Source organism: Musa acuminata, chromosome BXJ1-8 (assembly GCF_036884655.1).
Source record: "Musa acuminata AAA Group cultivar baxijiao chromosome BXJ1-8, Cavendish_Baxijiao_AAA, whole genome shotgun sequence".
NCBI classification, from domain to species: domain Eukaryota; kingdom Viridiplantae; phylum Streptophyta; class Magnoliopsida; order Zingiberales; family Musaceae; genus Musa; species Musa acuminata.
The window spans coordinates 46,820,362-46,844,311 of NC_088334.1; the positions used below are offsets into that span (position 1 = coordinate 46,820,362).

Consider the following 23,950-nt stretch of genomic DNA (forward strand, 5'->3'; position numbering starts at 1 on the left):
GCTGATAACTCAACTGATGCAACAAGTACTACTCCATATCACTATTTCTCACTGTACAAACCTCCAAATCAAACTAAAAACCTCAGAAAATACAAATAAAAAACAACAACAAAATAGATTAAGCTATGTAAAACATTTTATCCTTTCTCGCACTCTTTGCAGATTGGAACCACTAGAACTGGCAGAGAGTTCTTGTTCACTGCTGGCCCAAAGGCAGCAGCTCACCGGAGCACATTGGAGGGTAGATGATTGGCTCGAGTGACTGCAAAGACCGGACAACCTCAATGATCGAGGGTCGCTTCTCAGGCAAAATAGCAGTGCAGCGAAGAGCAAGCTCCAGTACTTCCAACATGTCTCGCTGTGCCGTGTCAGAGATCTTAGGATCCAGTATTTGTGGAGCTCCATTGGTCATGTTTACTTTCCTTCTTACTAACTTGACGACGTCGAGCATCTCTCGAGCTTCTGGCTGCTCAGCCGGCCTTCCGGTGATGAGTTCCAGTAGCACAACCCCGAAGCTGTACACGTCCATTTCCTCTGATGGTTTCTTGCTGCTGCAACCATACTCTGCAACCATTAGCAGCATACATTATCATGCAGTTTCCAGTGCCAACTGCTTATAATGAAGCAAGGCAATGTTCTTGGCATCTATAGCAAGTAGATCTTGTTGTTACAATTTCAGCTAAAGGAAATTATATTAACCATTACTAGAGTGCAGTGCATTACGTCTGTAGCATAAAAGAGACTCATCTACTATTTCAGTCAAGAACATCATGTGGCTGTAATTTGTATGTCATCAATGTTATTGTGATTTCAATCCACTTCAGTACAATTGATGCAAGAAGAGTAAAGGCATCTCATGATTAAATTGGCTTGACATCGAAAGAACTGCAAGCAATGTTTTCTCACATTATATAGCTTACCTGGAGGCACATAGCAGTAGCTACCCAACTCGGAAGCTACTGATGATTTGTATGAGGTCTCCCCAATCACACGATCAAGGCCAAAATCGGATACCTTTGGCTCAAAATCATCTCCAATGAGAATATTGTTAGATTTCATGTTCCTGTGAAGTATCTGCGAGACATAATCTTTGTGAAGGTAGAGTAATCCTTGTGCAGATCCAATTGCCAGTTTGAGGCGAAGACTCCACTCGAACGAAAAACCCGGTCGACGAAGAGCATCTCCTAAGCTCCCCTTTCGCAGGTACTCGAAGATGAGAAGAATGGTGCCTTTGGAGTAACAAAAGCCCAACAGCTTGGTCAGGTTCCGGTGCCTGGCCTTTGCCAGTATCTTGATCTCCGACTTCACCTTTCTGAAAGATAAATTACTGGAGTTCAGCAATCTCTTGACTGCAACAAATTCTCCCCCTAGTAGCTGGACGACATGAACTTTGCCGAAAGTTCCTTCACCGATTGCATTTTTCTCGACTAAAGCCATCAGCAGTTCCTCCTCTGTGATCCTGAGAGGATAAAAGAACACCGATTTCCATGTACATGGATTCGACTTGCTTCGAGACAACCTATATACCACATACAGTCCTGCAGTTAATACCATGAAACCAACAGCAATGGACATCACGATTACTGCCCAAATCAATCTGTTGGTGTTGAATCTCTGCCTTCCCGGTGGCACATTGCATGGATTAGGCAACCCAGGTCCACACAAGCCTGGATTCCCCTGTAGAAATGAAGCTGGAAGACCAGAAACCAGAGAAGGTGGAACACTTCCTGATAGCTGATTGAAAGAAACATTGAACAGAGCAAGTTTCAAGTTTTGAAGCTCCAATGGGATCTCGCCACTGAGTTTATTGTTGGAAATGTCGATGTACGTCAACACCGGCAAATGTCCAAGAGAAGGTGGGATGTTCCCGGTGAAACTGTTGTCTGCCAAGGATAAAGAGACCAACTTTCTGCAGTTCCTGAACTCCGGGATGGATCCAGTGAGAGAATTGTGGGACAAATTGATGATGCTCAAGACAGGCGAATCAAAGATGCTCTCAGGGAGATTGCCAGAGAAACCATTAAGCGACGCCGAAAACCTGTACATGGTGTGAACCAGACCGAGACCTCGAGGAATTCTACCCGTGAAGCTGTTGTTGTCGATCTGAACTTGCTCGAGCCGAGAAGACGCTCCAACCAGATCGGGTAGTTCGCCCGAGAACTGGTTGTTCTCAGCTCTGAAGAGCTTTAACTCTGGCAATGACCATAAACCAGATGGAAGTTCCCCAGCGAAGCTATTGTCGTGCACTTGAAACCTCTCGAGACTCGAGCATTTCTCGATGATGTTAGGAATTGGACCAGTGAAGGAGTTATCGTGAAGACTGAGCTCGATGAGAGATTTCCCATAACAAACATCAGTAGGAAATGATCCGGAAAGCATGTTCTGAGAGAGATCCAGAGTAGTCAGCTTCAGAAAGGCCAACCCAAACCCCAAGGGGATTTTCCCTGTCAAATTGTTCTGGGAAAGGTCCAAAACCTTCAGTTCACGAAGACCAAGGAAGGATTGAGGAATGGCACCATAAAGACCAGATCTTTGCATCAGAAGCCATCTCAGTTTAGCCAGTCTCCCGATTTCTTGCGGCAGTTCAGATGCCAAAGATGGGTTCTGAGACAGGTCAAGAAGGACAAGCTCACTCAAGTTTCTGAAGAGGGGAGGATGGAGGATACCTGACAACAGATTACTTCCCAAGTTTAGAACCTGGAGGCTGCCCAAAGAACCCAAGCTGAGTGGTATCTGCCCTGCGATGCGGTTCCTGCTGAGATCAAGTGTGGTGAGATTGGAGAGCAGAACTATCTGGTCAGGAAGAGTTCCCCAGAGGAGATTGTTGCTGAGGTTGAGAGTGACGAGTCCGGCGCACTCAGAGAGCTGGAGAGGGATGAGCTGGTTGAAGAAGTTGTTGGCAAGGTTGAGGTGGGAGAGCTGCGGGAGGTGGCAGATGGAAGGAGAGATGTCACCAGAGAGGTTGAGGTTGTGGAGATCAACAGAGGTAACCAGGGAAGTGGCGTTGGAGCAAGTGATGCCAGTCCAGTTACAGTGGGTTGTGGAGTTTGGGGACCAGTTGGACAGAGCCAAGGTAGGGTCCTCGATGGAGGACTTGAAGGTAAGGAGGAGGTCTGATTCAGAGGAAGAGCCGAGGGTACTGAGAAAGGATAGAAAGAGAGGAAGGAGGAGAGTGCGGAGAGCTGAGGAGGAAGCCATGGCAGCAAGCTCTCCGGTGTTCCTTCTTCCCACTCCTTGTGTCTGCATCAGATTTGTATTCTGCTGCGAAGGAAGGATTGTGTTTGACTTCAGATGCAGTGATGCTGCGGCACTGTTTGCTGTCTCTGAGTCGCCGTGTTGGCTGTTAGATTTAGTCCTTGGGCATTAAAGGGAGACAGATACAGAGAGTCCTCCTCGGTCAGTGAATGTACTGCAGCAGTCAATCCGACTCCATTAATCGATGATCAGTTATTCATTTCAACATCATTATTGCTAAACAATTAAACATTGCAGATAAGACATGCTTGGGATAAACAAATGGAGAAGATTACTGCTGATAGGGATGCAGAATCCAAAGAACCCGTGAATCCGATATGACATGTCAGAAATCTCTGAAGCAACAGCGGAAGAGACAAACCGAGTCCACCCGCCCAGTTCTCTCTCTCTCTCTCTCTCTCTCTCTCCCTGATAGTTGATACAGCTACGTCCAAAAAGGCGCATCGCTGTGCACTTTAAATTGCTGTACTCGGATGCTCTGCTTTCTTTTTTCCTTTTTCTCCCCTCTGAAGTCTAAACCATAGGAAGTGGCAAGTCAATGCACATGAAATGTTTTTGGCTGGAAGCTACCCGTGATTGATTCAATTGTCATGCTCTTAATCTGCGGTGGATGTTGTTGTTTGATGACCAAATGCTGCAGCCCATCCAGCGTCGATGGACAAGAGATCTCCAAGAGCCACAACATCCTTCATCCAAGTTCTTTCTGAAGGTGTCAGCCATGAAATAAGTCTATGGGCTTAATGATCACAGACACAAAGACACAAACCCACTCGAAGAACATGACAACACGGTGGTCTTTTGTGCTCAAGCACGTACCCCACCAGTCAAAACCTTAAGCAGGGGATTGCAATGTACTTTCCCTCTTCAAATTATCTTCTCTACCTGACAGGTAAAATGAACACTGATCAAATTGATGTAGTCTTGCTCTACTACCACTTAAAATTACATGATCTGATCTCCCAGAGAAGAAGAGAAATCCTAATCCCATCCAAGGGCTCTTTTAGATAACAGTAGGGCCATTGCAATGAGTTAATGGCAATGGGTGTGGCCTGCTGTGGTGTGATGACTGATGTCCCATGATATGGACCTTTCAAGTGGTGATGACTGCTTCAGCTCTGAATGAAATAAATTCTTGAGCAGGAAGACCACTGCACACCAATATAATAGCTCTTGTCCTGGAACACATTAATTTGGGGCTATGATGCAAGAGTAACATCCATGGAGCTGACCTACCTCAGCAAGGATGATGAAAATTGTTACATTAAGCATGTTCTTAATGCACATTTTGCACTATTATTATTAAACTATTATTTAGCATGTACACTGTTGTGTTATTCTATGTTTGCAAAGGATTTCTTGATTGGTTTGGAGAGTTTGGTCTTCTCTGGGAATGTGGGGTTTCTACATGGTTTACTTGGGCACTGTTCTAAGCACTTATACAAGGTGGGGAGCCCAATTGGACACTGAGGTCATTAATTGTATTTGGTCATATTTTCTTACTTAATGATATGAAGTTATTTCACAGAAAAAAGCAAATTTTACTAGTATGATGGAAGGAAGAGAACCCACATTCACTTTTTAGCTGTACACCATCCAAGGAGAATGCAACATGCCGAAGTTTAGATAACAATAATGTTGCAGCATGTAAATATGTAATTGTATGTATATGCTGCAAATGATATATTGTATGCAATCAAGTATTTGTAAGTAAATTACTTCTAATTAAATTTACAGATGGCATAGAATTCTAGGCAATCAAATAGCTTGTTAGTTCAAGCCTACATGCTAATTCATTGGGGATATTATTCAAGATTATCCAAAACTACAAGTGCTGGGTTTATTTTGAAACTATGTTCTGAGTAGTAGTTGAGGTGGTAATCCAAGTACACCACTAGATGGGTTTACTAACACTGATTTCATCTTAAGCATTTTATGATAGTGATTAAAGCTTAATAAAGTTAGTAGATCTGTTATCTCATCAAGTGAATTATCATAAAATGATATCATAACTAACCTAGTACTAAACATGATATGATATTTAAGTAAGAAAGGACTTATGATCGTAACTTGACGATTCATCACGATGTGTGAAGATTCATCACGATGTGTGAAGTCACGATTGGACTACAACTTACATGCACCATGTTATATTTTGATTTTGAGTTATGTTTGTTTACATGAGAATATTACAATACTAAGTGAGAATGCTTGCAATGAAAGACGACCAATCAACTAATAAAGACTAGACGAGTCTACTACCATTAACACCAGCTTAAAAGGAAAGTTCGATAAGGTTGATAAATCAGTTATAGTTATCTGGACTGTGACATACCATCTATGGAAGACCATTTCTTTCACAATTATATGGGCATCTAATATGTAGAAGAACATGAATGGGGTTGCACAAGGAATATAGTCCAATCTAACAGGAGATTCTCATCAGCACTTTAGCTATTTAAGGGTAACCCAGAAAGAAGTGGAAGTGAAAACATGCAAAAATATTTCAAAACCAATTGTAAGGAACTCACTCATACCTATCCTTGAGTAATCCATAGATCCACAGCCTGCATCATAACCTGTTCAAAAAGACCCTTTGGGTGGTTGAAGATTAGAAAGATAAGGTCTATGGCATCATCAAGTTCTAATTTTATAGGCTGTAATGGAAAAGGTTACATTTTGAGGTCCTGACATTTTGCATATTCTTCTGACCATAATTATGCAAAACTGGGGAATGAAATCTCTTTACCAGTTAAGTAGTGTGCAAAATACATTCACTATCAGAAATTTCAAGCTAAACAGCCAGTTGATTTTACTGGTCTCAGCCCATGAAAGAACAGAAAGGCAATGACATACTTTGAGAGTTTGAGTAACAATTATCCCAGTTCATTCTTTCAGCTTAGAGTGCCAACCCAAATGTCAAGCTGTTGCATTACAATCAATAACCCAACAATAGTACTTTCGGGACAGAGAAATATATCTCTGCTAACATGCGGCTCTAGTAATTGTTATCAGCCACTAGCCATAAATTACAGCAAATAGATATCTAAAATTGAAAAGGAACAGGTGCAAAATTATATTCAAAAGCCACATTTGCTTGTTAATGAGAATCACCAACAAATGATTTCTGGCATGAAATAGGACATTCATAATGACAACAGAATAGTATGCCATAAAGACATCATAGTGGTAAAGAAGAGAATATAAAGATTTATGAGGTCCCCATGGCATTAGTCAGATACAGCAACTTCAAATACACTTGCAAGAGCCAAAAAAAAGAAAGTACTGCAATTCTGCATGGGATTGGTGATTATTGGAAAAAACATATGAAGAAGAATGCATAGAGGAAAAGAGATAGGGTGCCATAATTATGAAGAGAACCAAATAGGATGTATGGCCATGACCCATTAACTTGTTAAGCGACTTGGCCAAAGATGTTTAAAGTTAATGATAGTACACTCATCAAATTCTTATAAGTGAACTCAACTATTTATCCACTACTAATATGGGATTAAATTTAGTGTTATAATTGCTGTGTTACAATCTTACAATGTATCACTTATCAAAAAAAAAATTGCAATGGATGATTAATTGATTAGGTGAATGAAATCATAGTCATATCTTTAGATTTTTCTTTTTCAATGCGAAAAAGGGTGGATCATATGTTTGCACCAGCAAAAGTTTCATGAAATATAAGCATTGATGGTATTAGAGATATGTACTCAATAATGAAAGGCAAAGCAAAATTAACCGAAGCCGAATGATTAAAAAGCAGAAGTTTTGGATTGGAAAGTAAAAGACAATTGAATAAATTACTCATCAGATACTTCACATCAAAGGACTGGAGAGAAACATAAGCCAACCAGCTAAGCTGAGGAAAAGAAGAGTGTTGACAAAAATATTGTTAATTGCATGGAAATCATAAAAGATACTGGCAGATGTATGCTACAGAATTGTTAGGAGGCAGATAAACCCTCCTTTACATTGAGGTCATTTAAACTGCCATTTTAGGTGCTAATGTTCTGTAAATTATGGAGGATCCTAGAATAAGGTAAGATATGACAATACAGATATGCAGTCAACAAGATTTTTCCTTTTCTCCCCATGATTAGCTCAAATTCAAGATGAATCCTTAAATATTGTGACTGTTCATATCAAGATGAATCCTTAAATACTGTTCATCTCAACTCCTAGTGCATCGAGAATTAAACTGGTATCAGTTGATCAAGGGTAAAGATGATAAATGAATTTTATCCTTGTAACTAAAAAAGATTCTACTTTTTATTGTTTCAACAAGAGAGGAAGGCCTCAAACAAGATGCGAATAGATAAAAACTACCAATAATCCAAATATATCAAAAGAGAATTAAAATGAATCACATATCCCATTGATCAGCAACCTCAAGTTTCCACAAGGAAGCAAACTCCAACAATTTCTATGCATCTAGTTCACCAAATCACACAATTGTAACACAGCTCTATGGTAACAAAAAGAAGCACGACAGGAGAACAACAACAGATCCGAGCTTAGGCAACAACAACAAGGAATAGCTGACAGCAATTTCTGAAGCATTTCTGAGTACATTATCCAATAAAGGACCATCAACGACAACATCATAACCTTATTCTATGGATTTCAAATGGATCGCAAGAGGGGAACAACACCCTTACCTTTGTCTCTTGTGTTTGGCCCTTCACAGATTGCATGGCATCAGCAAGAAATGGCCGCGGAGGCCTCGGCCTCCAGATACTTGCAGATCCTCTCGACGACCTCCCTCCCCTTGACGCTGTTCTGCTGGAACCTCTCGGCGCACCGCTGCTCCACCTTCTCGGCGACGGCCGCAAGCGCCGAGAGCGGCTTGCACCGAATGCTGGTCTGCTGCCGGAAGGCGGTCCACCCCTCCGGCAGGTCCGGGTGGGGCCGGTAGGTGGACCGCTCCTCCACCTCGAGCAGGCCACGGAGGCTGGCGTTGCGGACCACGATCTCCATGGACCGCCCGCGCGCGTCGACCACCGTGGACTCCACGCAGTGACAGACGACGGCATCCTGGCCTAGGATCCGGCGGAGGATGAAGGGGAGGGGTGGCGACCGGACGGTGATGGAGCGGACGGCGTGGAGGCGGCCGGAGGCGGGGTCGAGGCGGCGGTGGAGGGTGTGGACGTCGACGATGTGGGAGAGGAGGGCCGGGGTGTCCGGATCCGTGAATTTGCGCCAGGCGGCCGTCGTCACGCGGTCCCACGGGTGGTGGTACACATGATCCTGTGTGTACGCGCGGACCATCGGGCGGCACCGGAGGGGGCGGACCTTAGGTTTCAGGCGGAACGGAGCTTAGGCTTCTGTAACAAGCCGACGAGTTTAGGGTTGTGCGGCGGCGAGGGCGTAATGAGGAGGAAGAAGAAGAGATCAAAAATGGAAGATGGGGTTTTACATATGCATCTGAAGACAGAGAGAGACGGTCGGAGGAGAAAGGCATAGAGTCACTCGGGTCGACTCGGCCGAGTGGGAGCCGAATTCAAGGTTCGGGTGGGAGCATGTCGGGCTCTGCGATCAAAACCCGGTCGGGTTTTGTTGACCCGACGAGATGGACCCGAGTGACAACCGAAGACCATCTTTTTCTATTGATTGGGTCAGAAACGGAGTCTGAGCTAAACCCTTTTTTCTATTGATTTAGATACGTGCAAAGCATACGAGTAGGAAGTGTTATGGTAAGTAACTTTTTTAGCCGTCGCCTTGGGGTCGACGCGGTTGGTTCAGGGGTTCGAACACCCAGGATCAGGCGAGGCTCCTCTCGGGGTCTTGGGGCGGCCGATTACGGAGGATCTGCCTGGAATGCTTCGCGCCGTCGGGTCGGATCGGCTTCGCTCGAGTACCTGCGCACAGGTCGGGTCGGCGATTCGGCCCGACCCCTCCAATGATCAAGTCAGTGATGAGGAGAGGAATTTTGGGTGAAGTCAAGCCTTTTTGCGCTTACCTTGCTCGTTTAGAGCTCGAGGGTATTTATAGGCGAGTTCGATATTATCTGATGCGCTATCCTGCCGGGGCAGGGCCGTGCGCCTGATAGTGTCCGTCGTCGTCGTGGACGTTGCATGGAAGGCCGAGCTGTTGCAGGGTATGGCGAGCCTCGGTCGACGCCTTCCTCTGCCTCGTCCGATCGTGCGAGGTCAGATGATGAGGTCATCCGTCGTATGGTGAGCGAGGGTGCACGTTACGTCGGCGTTAATACTCGCCCCCTGGGGCAGTGTGCCGCCCAGGGGTGGCTGACGTTGGGCGGTGCTATGTCAAATCCGGTGTGTCATGTCCTATTTATTTTTACCCCTATCAGGAAGGCTTATGCATTAATTTCTTACATACTAATAAATTGTTATCTTTCTTGATTCATTGTATGCTGTCTCTTTTAATTAATAAGGCGATAGGAATCACAATCGTAAAGTCAAGAAATGGTTGATCAGACAGTTCAAAATTTTTCTTTGCATTTCAGTACATCAGATAATTTTCCAATAAGGAATAAACTATTACTATTGAGTGAATAATTACAACAATCATCTCACCCTTATAAATCAATTTATTTCTTTTGACTTTTAGCATCTATCTAAACAGAGAATAGAATATTAATAGTGCAAATAGATCTTTATCATATCATCATTGAGTCAACAAAAAAAATATTTTTAAGCAATGTGATAATAAGAAAAACTAGTTTTCTGATATTGGAAGAAAGTTGTATCGAGATTTTGGAATCCTTGATAGATTAAAATTTTATTATGTTAGTAGATACAACAATAATTGGTTTCCTCTAACATCTAAATAATTATATTATTTTTTTTCTTGATCAAAGATTTAGTTTAAGAATATCTATGACAAAATAGACAAAGATGGGATCACAATACTTGTGACAAAACTCAAGATACTAACTCTTGCTAGACTTATAGCATGTTGTTCACCGAATCATGGTTTGATGATCATATGATTGCTATGAGTTAGTTCTCAAAGCATGAAGTGGTCACACAACTCACCCATGTTTCTTGTTATAGGATCGATGCATGAAGTTCTCAGCTTTTTTTGTGTTTTTGTGTTTTTGTTTTTCTTGTTTGAAACTCTCTCAGCTTTTGGATATATGTTATCCTACATCTTGCATGATTTTCCAAGAGTTCAATTTATGGAGCTCATATTTGTAGAACGATTCCAAGAGTTCACATCCATCTTTCAGCTTGAACTCGGGCAAGCTTCATAGTCTATCAGCAAGAGAAGACATAAAAGTAATCCAAAGTCAACTCACTCTTCTATGGCCTCTGAGTTCACAGCCTCACCAGTTGACTTGGCTTCTCTTTCTCTGCAGGGAAGATTTGTATGCAGTGTGACTGACTACCTACTGTGCTGATGCCGCCTCAGTTTGCATCTGCTCTGTTCTTCTCTCATTTCTAACCTCCACAGAAACAGGGCTGTGATAGAATCAACAAGGCCTCAACTTTCCATATCACAAAGCTGAAACCATCCCTTAGCTCACTGTAATCACTTACTAACTCAAATAAAACAAGACACACTTTTGTTCTTGATTCATAAACAGCTAACTCTTCTCCGTCGACTCACCGGGATGATATTTTCGATCAATCATCACACTATTCGATGAAATTTTATTTAGAAAATATTCTACCACATTACTCCTCCTAAGAATGGTTTAGAATTCGAAACTTTTCCTTTGATTCTCGCGTAGACCCTCGTACTGACTCGAGTATGGTAGTAGGCTTGTATTTAATATCAACACTTTGAAGAATTTTTCTTCAAATTCAAGGGAAATGGGACAAATTAGATCGATCGATTCCTACATTAACATCATTAGATCATAGTAAATTATATTGGTGATTTGTTACTTACGATTCTCGACCAGTTTGGTTGTCACAGTTAGCAATCTCATAGGGAGTCCATTTGGCACAAACTCCGGAGAAGAATAGTGATACCAAAGCGATGTGAGAGAAAGACGAAGTAACATTAAACATCAACGTTGTTCGCCAATCACATTATTTGAAGGAGAAGAACAATGAATGCTAGAGATCAAAAGATGTCAACGGTAACAATAACCCCAATCGTTCACTGTTCACGTAAGCCCTGCATGAGGCTCGCCTTCACTTCTTCTACTGCAGGTAGAAGGCGAAGAAGGAGAGGACGGAAGCTCCGATGACGGCCCCAACCGCGGGGGTGGCCGCGAAGGAAGCACTGGCGGGGCCTGGCGCCGCGGCCGGGGCCTCAGTCGCCAGGGCGGTGGTGGCCGCGGCAGCGGCGACGAGGACGGCACAGGCGATCTTTCTCATCTCCATCGCTGGGTCGCTACTGCTCTCGCCGGCGTGGAGGAGATGAGAAAGATTGGTTCTCAAAGAGTCTTTGTTATGGCAAGCCTGAGGGGAAGGGAAGGGATGAAGGGGGGTTTTAACAGGATTCTTCGAGGGGTGGAGTGATCCCTTTGGAAGCCGTCAAAGGATTTGTGGCCTCTGCTGCTTCTTCTTCGGGTGCACATTTTGAGGAGGGGTTGGTGATGGCCGTGTTTGACGAGGGAAGGCTTGACATGGTTGCATGTGCATGGAAGGTGGAGGGTTTGTTGACCACGCTGTTATTTTTAGGGCACCAAAAATTGAGTGGCTAATTTAGCACAACAGCATAGTTTTGGATAACTCATATGTATGATGAAATCAAGATGTTTTCTGTTTTATATACGCAGAATATTACAATAAACTTTCAACCTATATTCTTCAAGAATATACTCTTCAAGGAAAATATATATACTCAAAGTTACCTAATTATTTTTTATTAATATCTTTCTTGTTATTCGCTATGAAAGTACTTATATTAATTTGACAAAAATTGAGTGTTGATATCCTTTCATATTCTATTTTTCATTCGTTCTCCTTCCAACGAGTTAATTATATATTATCTTTTATACTTAGACTCTATTAACATTATGATTTTTTACTTAAAAATTTATATTGGGATCCCTATAATGTTGAAAATAAAATAAATAATTTTATTTGCTGTAACGTTAGCTGCATTAACGAAAAACATAACACATGAAGATAGTATATGCTGAATCAACATGAAAATAATAGACAAAATGATAATTTTAATATCTCTTCTGTTTTTTAATACTTAACTTATAAAAAAAATAATTTTAACATTCCATATGCTAAAAATGAAAGAGATATTAAAATTATCTTATTACTCATCATCATACTATTTGACGATGTTAGTATAAATTAAATTATTTATTTCACTTTCATAACTATAAGAATCTAAATATAATTTTTTTAAATACAATATGTAATTTAGCCCTCTCCCAACTCTTATATCTTTTTTTATCTCAACATCCATACTCCCTCCACATCCTTCTCCATTTTAGACTTCTACTCCAGTTTTTTATCGACTTACAACGTGACATCAACTTTGACTACGCCACAAAGTTCAGGTTTGATTGATGGTTTTCACCGTCATATTAAACATGTTGTCAGTGTCGTTTACTTTGGACAACCATGCACATTACAGACATAAAACAGTGATGAAAGGGTGTAAAAGATAGTTAAGAACAGTAGCACAATGAATTGCAACCAGCAGAAAACAAGCTGAAAAGGGAGCAGAAACATGAGAGGAGCTCAGCCTTAACAAGTGTTCATCAACTGGCACTTTATTTCATGCTCCAGAGGAGCTGCAGTTTGACTTTTACTGAGCTTCAACAACAGTTGAGGATTGGAACTCCCACTGCAAGAGGCCAACAAATCATGATGACCCCAATCACCTGATTATCATCTCTCCTGCTAGCCCTGGATAACATCCTTTAAATTCAAGAACTAAAGTTTATCTCCATATTGGGCTGCTACTTGCAAAATATGGGAGATAAGGTCATGGAGACCTCTGGTTGGATCAGTTTTAATGATATGCAAAAATCATAATCAGTCAATGACACTGGCATAGTGCCTCAGGAGAACCTTCTCAATAAGTGAATAGGCATTGACTAAATTCCAGTTGCTAGTGATTCAGAGATTTGTGCTCAGCTGTAAATTTTACACCAAAAACATATGGCACATGCAAGCACAAAACTAGATGACAGTAAAATGCTGCCAGATCAAGATTTGAACATAACTCCGTGATAAAAGTTGAAGGAAACTCAGGAGACTAGTAGTTTAATCCATTGACAAAATATATATGGCAGCAGCACATTATCAGAATTAGTTGTCGTCATCGCTTAGTAGTTCTTCATCATCCATATGCACAAGAAGAAAACTCATATGCATGAGTAGTAAACTGCCAAAATCCTCTTCATCAAGATCCTCAGATTCTTCTTCGTCCACATCAAGCAGAGCAGCAAGATTGGCTAACTCATCCTCCAAGGCAAATGGGTTGATAAAATCTTCTATTTCTTCTCTTTCCATTATCTGTCGGGACCTGTGTGGATGGGGCCTGTTTCTGCGAGGCCTATATGCACTTCGCCTATTTGCATGTGGCTTGTAAGTGTGCTGGAACATAATGAATTCGACATTGGTCATAAGTCCAAAACCTCCATGCATGTGACTAATAAAATTACAGAAAGAGGTACTCGAAACAAATTGCAATGACAATGACAATAATACCTCGATTTAGAAAAAAAAAAAAACATTTTATCATACAGAAAAAAAGACATACTTGGACTAACAAAGTATATGCTAAGATAAGGGTTCATCTTTTTTTCCATATGTCCTGAAGTGGAACATAATCTCATATCATCATCATAAGCAAAAAATTCAGGTTCTCAGCCAATCCATAAGCACTAATTTGTGTGGTCAAGAAAGTCCATGTTACACCCCAGTTTTAGTTTGACGTTGGATGTGTGAAGCCAATTGAGTTGTTCCATCAGCTAAAGTGATGTGCAATGTAAACTTAGATTTAAGCACTTTGGATTATAGAATCCTAGGTTTATCAAGTTAATGGATCAATTATCCTATCAGACCAAAATAGTATTAATGGATCCAAGTGAAAAAGGGTTATCTGTTAAACTATTCAAGTGGGCTAAAACATTTCGACCGGAAATTCATGATCATCAAGTGAAAGGGTTAATTATCCAATTTTGGTGAGTCATGACAAACGTATCATCGAGAACCAAGAATTAGACATGATGAGGGATCCAAGTAGGAAAGGACTAACCCATGGATGGAACAAGAGACACCTCACGACATTGAGTTACCATTGTGCCTCGCATGCACCATACTAGAGTTTAATTTTAGGCTATAATTGCCAAGAAATCAACTGGGCAACCACAAGATCCACAATGGCATAACAATTTAATGGTGAAATTTCTTTAGAGGAACTTTGCACACAGACCATACAGTACATTGAAATATCCTGGTATTAACTAATGCCTGGCAGCAGTCATTACAAGTCTGACTTTTTAAGACGACTAAAAATTACATTGCTCTAGACATGATAATCTAAACAATCTCATGAAACGACAGGAACAGAAATTGCACATATGAAACATCACCATTTATCAAATATAGTAATCAGCTTTCTGGAAATTTAGTTGCCTAAGTATACCTAACTATCCCATGATTTAACCAATAAAGCAGGGCGCTTCTGTCCAGTTTCCTTCTTACTAGTGGGGTATCAAGAACCAAGCCAAGAAAACAACAACAAGAACTTCTTGATATTAACTATCTCCTAATCCCACATATCGTCCCTCTCAAAGCCAGGAATATAAATTCTCAAGTTACAGGTAAAAAAAATACTCTTGATAATTGCATAACTTGATCAATCTCCCTAAAAATAAATTATGTAATAAGGAAAAATAAATAACTAGATTAAAAAAATCATTCTAGCAACACATAATAATACCACAAACACACAAATTCAAAATTGAAAAACTTCAAGACATGCATATTAATGGGGTTTGATCTGGGATTTGGAATACAAGTGCTTATATTCACAAATCTCTAGCCTTCATCCATGGTCTTTCAGAGCTAATCATTGCATTTTAGCAATGCATACTAATTAGGTATGGGCCACAGTCATGCTAATATAGGAAAGCTAATAGTCCACAATTTTGTAAGAACTTAAAGAATGACATGCGCTATACAGTCACTTAACTTCTATTTGGAAGATAGTTATTGGCAAATATATAGGCATATAATGTTTATTTGAAATGCTAACTAATAGTCTGTTGTAAATTAGACAAAAGCATTAACCATGCAGCCCATGCCAAACATTGCAATTTTGCTTCCACACGTCTAAATTAGGTAATGACCCAGAGATAGTATGCTAGAGTTCTTATTTGATTCAGCTGCACAATATGATGCTTGAGAGACGTGCAAACACATGTTCACATGACTAAAAGAGAAAACATATGGCTGATGCAAGTAGTGTTAGCTGGATCCCCGATCCCAACAACAACACATTAGACACACATCAACATGCAATCAATGTGCCATAGACAGCATGCTTCAGTCCACTGACAGATGGACACACTGGGGAAGCTGAGAGGAAAATAGGAGGGAAGGATAGAAAGAAGCAAACGAGAAAAAGAAAATACCACTAATCACAGAAATATTCATGTCACTTGCAAGGGCAGTGAGAAGGGAGAGCCAAAGCGGGTGGGAAAGGAAGATGGATATGGGATAAAGGAAAGGGCTCCCTGATCCCATGACAGTTAAGGGAATCAAACTCCATCAACAAACAGATTAGTTCAAGTGGAGATCCTCTCTGTACTTTTGATAGAATTCTTATTTCTCGCATCACAACTATCCACTGACATAAGCCCCACCTAACCAAGTTTCACATCTCAATTGTTGATTAAAAAAAGGTGGAAGGAGCAAAGGAGAGAAGAGAAACACAAAGGGGGAAAAAATGTATATATTAATTATATTTTGCCAGATTGGATAAAATTTTCTATCATAGATAATTTATCCTAAAATATATTAATATAGAAGATAAAATTCTTCAATGACATCTACAAATTTATGTTTCTAGCATATAGAATATAATTAAAATGCATAAAAAATAATTTTCTATGCATATCCAGCATTCCTTTCTTTTTTTATATATTTACTTCTGCCTAGCAGGCTATGCACACATATCCAGAAAGAAATGTACCACCTTGAAGCTATTTTTCAATTTACATGAAGTTGTTCCCATGATTTAAAACATTCGCATATAACACCCGTGTGAAACAAAGAAAGCCAAAAGCATAAACCACACTTACCTTGTAGAAACAACTAGCCCCGAATGGACATGTTCCATTACCAAAGTCAAAATATTTACAATCAATCAACCTGCCAAAAAAATGGTATGAATCCGACCACATTGTGCATAATTAGATTAAGAAATAATAAAATTTGATCATCATTTGAAGTCCATAAAAGCTACTTCATGATTGCCTAAGTTATTAGAACAGCTTCATAAATAATAATATAGCATTGTCTTGCAATGAAGCATTGTCTTGCAATTAATTTTAAATTATTCGTAATAAGATTTATTCCTTGTTAACTTATTCATCTTGAGTTACTTCACAGCTTGTATGTACAGTCCAGCTTAATTTTAAATTGTCAGCACTTTAGTCAGCTTGTATGTCAGAAGTGAGTTACTTCAGAGTTTGTTTTGGTCATTACTCTTGGGAGTTTCTAGGTTCAAAAGCTAAGCAAATAACCGAATAACAAATCTAGCTAATGCACAGACATATATGCAACATAGATATCGTTGCTTATGTATAATTTACACCAGTGGAAGCTCATGAAGCACCCAAAAGAAAGAAGCAAAAACCAAAAGTGATAGAGAGTCAGGAAGCTTAGCAGATATAAGAATTGATAATCTTCTGGGATATGTCACTCATGCCTATATTATTTAAATGGCTTAGAAGATAATATCTGAGTCTGAGCTGATAATCAAGCTGAATTTTCATAATCCAAATTTATCTGATTCCATTTAGGAGAAATTGATAAAACACATTGGGGCAAAGCAGCATTTATAACTAAACAACAGGAATTTCGTAATACATGTACTCGTCATTTATATAAAGATGAATATCCCATAAAATGGAAACATATAATATTATACTTACAAACAGAATAACTAATATGTAGTCATAGATTACAAAGGCATTAGATTAATTACTTCACCACAAATTTTCTAACATTACATAGTCCACATGAAAAAAAAAAAACTAGGTTAGTGCAAATAAAATGCAAAACAACTTGAATCAGTATGCGGATATGTAAACTTTACATACTTGAGCTTGTCTTTGTAGCTAGTGATTATTTCTTGTTTTTCTTCCTTTGTGGTGAACCAAGTAACACTGGGAACAACGAAGTATGAATGCTTTCGGCACACCGGGCAGGCCCTTAGTGCAGTGTCCAAATCAATCCCAGAAGCTGGAGAATTCCGACGCCAGTTCCGAATACATGAAATGCAGAATGGGTGGTCGCACTCAGATAGTATTCCAAACTTCCGTTCAGCATCTGTGGGCTTAGAAAGTACTCGCTCCAGACATATACTGCATTCTATCTCCTGACTGTATTTCGTAGTTTCATGGAGCTTGTTATTTTTCTGACACATTGTTATATGTTCTTCTCTTTTGTCTTGATGGAATGGATGCAAGCAATGCATTTCGCAAATGGAACACATGTCCCCATGAACATCAGGGCAACTTTTGCCATGCAGGCAACTACCAGTGATGTGAAGGGCACAAATTTCTGAATCAGCTGGCCTCATGTGTGCAGGAACATGGCTGCCCTCATTGCTTGGAGAAATATCAGCCCCATGTTTCTGCTTTTGTGCATGTTCCAAAGGAGGGGTATGAGATTGGCATGAAACTGGTAAGTCCACTGGAATTCTAAAAGCCTGACTAGTTTCTCCTTTCAAAGAAGCTCTAGGTGGATGAGCAAATTGAGAAGAACTAGATTCTACATGATAACTCTGATGAGATATTGATGATGCTGGATCACATGAATTATGAGAAGAAACTCCAATATGGTTATACCTGCACCTACTTCCATAGGTGCACAACCCTCTTTGATAGAAGTTACATACCTACCAATGCAAATAAGCAGAAAATAGTTACAGCAAAGCTCTATGTACACTGGAAACTGAAAGTAACCAACATGATTGACAAAAAAAAAAGTATAGTGATATTACATTATTAGATTGATCTCTCCAATCATGTGAGAATTCACAATACTCCCCTTTTAAGCATGTTCCACGTGCAAAGTACTTGCAAAGAATTCTGGGTTATAAAAATATATATTAGATAACACAACCAAATGTTCATGTTTAATAAGGCCATAAAATAGAGTGAAAATATGCAATGTCGCTTATATAGAAATAGTTCTTGATACTGATGACAGTAGAACATCTGAGAAATTCCTACAGCGAAAGCATGGTCAAATGTCTAATACTTAAGCTTTGACTTGTTGATATTAGGCCAACCCTGGGCAAGTATCAGTTCTGCACAAGATACACCGATAGCATCCTCTAATTTGGAGTCCTAATGTTACCATAAAACAACATACATAAATAGTCAACTAAGTTATTCAACCTGGAAGCCGACTACACATGAATCATAATGTAGAGTAGATCTGGAAATCAAGTCCAATGTTTTTGGGAGATCTGAGATAAAATATCAGATGCACTATTATAGATGTAATCCAAAGTCAACTCCATATTTTGAATAGAGATCTACCGATGGGCCACGAGGATTCTCGAGGATTCTCATAATAAAAGCCTTGGGAGAAAAAGTTTGCATGAAATATTATAATAATAGCATACCTTATATGGCTGACCTATACTGATATATAAAATCAACTTTAATCCAAAAAAAAAAACACCATGGTTTACAAAATCAGAAGATCCAAATATCAACTTGCAACCATGTCCTCAAACTCAGATAGATGGATAGTAATAACAGCAGCTATAGGAGCCTCCTACATTGAAGTTACACACTTTGGAAAATCCACAAAACTTTCAAACTTCTAAATCCAGATGTTAGACGTCCCTAGAACACTGAAGCATCACAATCTGTTTTTCAAAATAATTCTAAAATCTGTGTGAATCAAGCAGCCTCCATTAAATTTCTGTTTTATGGCTAAATGGTGATACTAATACTCATGAGCCCTTTAAAGCAATCCTCACCTGCACAATCAATTTGAGTAGCAAGATTCTCCATTGACACTGTCGAACCCAAGATGCTCCACTTCCCTCTCCATCTTTGTCCCCTACCATTGTCTTTTCTAGCAAATTAAGGTCCTCATATAACCATTACAAATTGCTACAGCTTGAACAATCAATCAGATAATGGAACCAACAACCTATCTCGTCTCAAAAATCTATTTTGTCTTATCCTAGATTTCTCTGAAGTCTCTCCAGTATCCCACCAAGCTCACAACAGTATATCTTATCTCAAAAACCTATTTTGTCTTATCTTAGAGTTCTCGAAAATCTGTCACACTCAATTACAAACAAGTCTTCTACAGTCGATATCTCTAGTACCCCACCAAGCTCACAAAAATCTATTTTATATCAAAAAACTATTTTGTCTTATCTTAGAGTTCTCTGAAGCTGTAACAGTCCACTAAAAAAGAGTCTTCTCCAGTCAATATCTAGTATCCTACCAAGATCACATCTCTTCATCAATCCAAACAAAAGATGCATATGAAATCCAACATCCACAGGATCCTCACAGTGCCCCGAATCATCTTCGGAAGAGCCCCAGTATCATCAAGTTAGGTCATTAAGACATCGAACCACATATTTTTCATTCCACGAACTGCTATTAGCATCCAAAAGACACCGTTATCAACTCCCAAAAGATTATCACAGCAGAGAAATCCACCTAACAACCAGAAAGAAGCATCGAATGTCTTAACAAGGAAAAAGGATACCAAAACTCAATCGACGACAAAAGAGACGCAAATAGATCAGCGAGTAAGCTGTACAAACTCGGAGACTGATCAGAAGGTGAGGAATCCAAGTGACATCACCTTCTCGGCATGGAGGGAAGAGGAGAAGACGAAGTCGGCATCCAAGTCGGATTGGACGGAAGAAAAGAGAATAGTAGGGTTTAGTAAATTATATTGTATTTGCTTCTACGGCTTGAAACGGCTCGCTTCGTACTCAAAACACCTCGGTTCGAAATGATCCTCAATTTTGGTCTAAAACTACGAATGTACTCCCTCATTGAAGACTACGTGAGAGAAGTATGTAAGTGCTATTACTGTAGTTAGCTTAAACTACAAGGGTTTTGTATATGTGATGACCGTCGGTTTAAATTAAGTTTGATCTTATAAGTACCTACGGATGGCTTGGGTGAGATATTAATCGCATAGAGGAAATGGACCCCACGGTGTGGAAAGCCGCACAGAAGGACGGGTAGATTGTGAGGCTAGTGTGTTTGAGTGTGAAAAGAAATACATCGAGTCAAACAACGAAGGTATTGACTCGAGAGGACTAAAAATTTAAGATATTGCTGAAAAATAATGAAAGGATTCGGAACTTAGTCGCTACGTGTTGCGAATAGGGTCGTTCGTCTTCCAAAACAACTCGAGGCACGGTCAAGAAATGGCTCTAATTCTTTTTACTGCTCTCAAATATATCTTTTTTTTTATTTGTTAACATTTTTTTTCTTTTTTCTTATATAAGACGTTAATATACACGTGGTTGACACGAGATCCAAATCACAAAGATTCGAAGCAAATGATAAGCTTTTCTTTTTTTTTCGTTTCACGTTTTTTCTCTTTCTCAATGAAGGACAATCATAAACTTTATTATGTTAAGAAAAGTAATCCTAAATTTTATCTTTTTTATGATAAAAAAAATTATCATAAACTTTCTTTAAGGCTCTCCTTAATACACCCTGTAAAGGAAAAAGTGAGGCTCTTTCTTTTTTAAACTATTCAAATCCACATTCAGTGACATCTTGAATGAATTGAATCAGAATGCTTCTCTCGACCTCGATCTTCGTACAAGTGACATCTTGAGAGCATAATATTTCTCCCTTAGGAGCATATTATTTCTACCTGGAACATTCCTACATATACGAGTTTAGAGTACGTTAGACTGACCAAGATGTTAATAATATTTTCTTATAATATTTTGACATTAGAAAGAGAGCCAATGTCTCAAGAATGTCCGCCTACCTACTCTCTCAATGAATGCTCCAACAAGAAAGCTCTGCCTCCAACCAATAATCTTTTTACTCAAGGGAGGCAACCGATATTCTTCTCACATGTGGATGCGTCCACCTTGACGCAGACGATGACAAAACACCGATGTTTGTTTAGTGACCTAAGCCCCTCACAATCGAGGATAAACTTAAGCCACCAACTCATTTTCCATTAAGATGCTTTTGAACTTCACCCATCATATACAAACACTCATGGGCATGTTGCAAGTTATTGCTTTGTTCCTACCTTAGCTAGCCCAATAAGTTATGCTACCATCTTAGTCATGGTTGATGCCTCAATTGCCACTAGCACAGACACCCATTGAAATCTACTCGACAACATCTCAAGATCGCTTGAGATCTATTAAGTTGCCTGCCTACTAAAGGAGCCCCCCACTCTCTAATGGTGGAGTCTAATATATTGTTGCACCATCGCTCTACTCTGGGATTTGATCAATGAATTCAATGGATAGCTCCCTGAAGGTCCGGTAGAGGTAATGGACCATTGCTTAGATGAGATGCGAGAAAAATTTCAACAGTCCGGTGGGGAGAATCCAATCAATCCTACCTTGAATCAATCCCCCTTTACGTAGAACATCGAAGAGGAACCGATCCCAACTAACTTTTGCCTTTTGTCGTTAGAAACCTTTGAAGGCAGTACTGGCCTGGTTGAACACACTACTATCTTATACACCCAAATTTCCCTCTATAACACCTCAAATACTCTGATGTATTGTGCATTCTCAATGATGCTGAGAGGCCCAGTGCAAAAGTAGTATACCTATTTGAAGTTACTCTTGGTTGGCTCCTTCACATAGCTTGCAAAAGAGTTTGAGCTCTACTTTCTTGAGAATGTACACTCGAAGCCCTCGATGGGAATATTATTTAGGCTTAAATAAGGGGAGGAAAGACATTCTGTATAGAAACAAGTTCTATGGTTCAAGTTCAAAATCTCTAACAATTAGGTCAAATAGGAAGCACGTCCCTTCGGGCTTTGACTCACCCAAGAGCTCTAAGTGAGTGTCGATAGATGATCATCCGCTCTTAGTATCATGAAAGGAATATCATGTATGTTCTTACTTAAACAAATTTTTGGTCAAGGTCATTCGGATTAAGAGAGGAGGAGTTCTCCGGGAGAATCTGATTAGAGCGAGACTTGAGGAGAAACCGTATGAGTCTAACAACACCATGTCCGGTATATGGTCTCTGGGATATTAGATGGATGAGAGACTATATGTACATTGTAATTGAAGACAGATATGTCCAAAGGATTGGATTCTCTTGTATCGTTTGGGGACTACGGTGTAGTGACCTAGTACATCCATAATCGATGAGTCGAGTGAGTAATTATAGAGATAAAGATTCATTGAGCCAAAAAGAGTTCTGACGGGTATAACTTATAGCCAGCACGATATTGGGCCTAGAGGGTCATACACATTTGGTAGGTGTTGCGATGAGTAGAGGTTCGGATATGAGATATTCGCTGGAGTCCCTATCTTATTAATATCCAATAAACTCCTGAATTATTGGATTCCATAGATGAGATCAAATAAGAGCTAATAAGAGATTATTGGGTAGAGACCCACCAATCTAAGAGGCTTATGTAATTAGATGGAGATCCAATACCTAATAGGGCATGATCCATTAGGGTTAACTAAGGGCCTCTATAAATAGGAGAGAACTAAAGGCTCATATTCTCCTCTCCTCTCCTCTTCTCCTCAGATAGCAGGCGTGGAGATTTGAGGAGCATCATCATATCCCTATTGTGTGAATCACCGCTAGAGAGGAGGACTCTTGATCTCCTTTATCCTCTCTTACAAATCTATAGAAATTCAAGGATATACAATCTCCCTAGGTAACACAACTATTTTACACATAGTTTTTTGTTCAATGGGTTTTGCACACCAATATTCTATGACGACAAACATATATTAGAAAATTTAGGGTTTTTATTTTATGTTCTTCTATTGCTCATGTGATGTCGCCCTTAGATTTTCCTACAGATAATTTACTCAACTTATCAGCTATAGATGTACTAGGCCACTATGCCATAATCCCGAGATGGTACAAGGGGATATAATCCATTAGACATGTCTTCCTTTAGTTATCATATATCTATAGTCCTTCATCCATCTAGTATCTCAGAAATCATATGCCGGGCATGGTGTTGTCAAGCCCATACAGAATCTATTCGATTCTCGCTCTAATTAGATTCTTATAGATAACTTCTTCTCTCTCAATCTAAATGACTCTAGCTAGGGATTTTCTTGAACGAGAATACACGGGACATTTCTCTCATGACATCGAGAGTAGATGATCCTCTAACGATACTCAATTACCCTCATAAAGTTAGCTACCACTCCCGATGACTAGTTATGCTAGATCTGAAACTTCTAGACCTATAAGTCTGGTATCAAAGAATAGAGTACTCATATAAAGTATCCATAGTTTCTCAAGTTTAAGGATTAAACATACAATTGAGATCACAGAATCACTATCTGACGATGAAGTAACATTAACCATCCAGCATTTTGAGCAGAT

General features: G+C 39.7%; 4 protein-coding genes across 6 annotated transcripts; all 4 read right to left on the reverse strand.

Annotated features, from left to right (window-relative positions):
- Positions 1-14: 14 nt before the first annotated feature.
- On the reverse strand, positions 15-7,640 carry LOC135588281 (probably inactive leucine-rich repeat receptor-like protein kinase At5g06940). Of its 2 annotated transcripts, XM_065080338.1 has the most exons (3): positions 3,531-7,640; positions 921-3,409; positions 15-564 (listed from the first exon to the last, which is right to left on the reverse strand). In XM_065080338.1, the coding sequence occupies exons 2-3, from the start codon at positions 3,244-3,246 to the stop codon at positions 197-199; spliced, it is 2,694 nt and encodes an 897-aa protein (XP_064936410.1). In that variant the 5' UTR covers positions 3,247-3,409; positions 3,531-7,640; the 3' UTR covers positions 15-196. The 2 variants fall into 2 exon arrangements, with proteins under 2 accessions (XP_064936410.1, XP_064936409.1); XM_065080337.1 differs by having other exon boundaries at positions 921-7,640.
- A 138-nt stretch (positions 7,641-7,778) lies between these two features.
- On the reverse strand, positions 7,779-8,735 carry LOC135588282 (uncharacterized). The gene has a single exon (XM_065080339.1). It carries the CDS (start codon positions 8,530-8,532, stop codon positions 7,963-7,965), a length of 570 nt encoding a protein of 189 aa, XP_064936411.1. The 5' UTR covers positions 8,533-8,735; the 3' UTR covers positions 7,779-7,962.
- A 2,577-nt stretch (positions 8,736-11,312) lies between these two features.
- LOC135589180 (arabinogalactan protein 23-like) lies at positions 11,313-11,655 on the reverse strand. Its single transcript, XM_065081470.1, has one exon. It carries the CDS (start codon positions 11,559-11,561, stop codon positions 11,379-11,381), a length of 183 nt encoding a protein of 60 aa, XP_064937542.1. The 5' UTR covers positions 11,562-11,655; the 3' UTR covers positions 11,313-11,378.
- Positions 11,656-13,225: 1,570 nt separating this feature from the next.
- Positions 13,226-20,338, reverse strand: LOC135588283 (E3 ubiquitin-protein ligase makorin-like). Of its 2 annotated transcripts, XM_065080340.1 has the most exons (5): positions 20,229-20,338; positions 18,388-18,475; positions 17,483-18,282; positions 16,460-16,529; positions 13,226-13,745 (listed from the first exon to the last, which is right to left on the reverse strand). In XM_065080340.1, exons 1-5 carry the CDS (start codon positions 20,267-20,269, stop codon positions 13,458-13,460), a joined length of 1,287 nt encoding a protein of 428 aa, XP_064936412.1. In that variant the 5' UTR covers positions 20,270-20,338; the 3' UTR covers positions 13,226-13,457. The 2 variants fall into 2 exon arrangements, with proteins under 2 accessions (XP_064936412.1, XP_064936413.1); XM_065080341.1 differs by lacking the exons at positions 18,388-18,475; positions 20,229-20,338 and adding an exon at positions 19,381-20,208.
- Between the last annotated feature and the right edge of the window lie 3,612 nt (positions 20,339-23,950).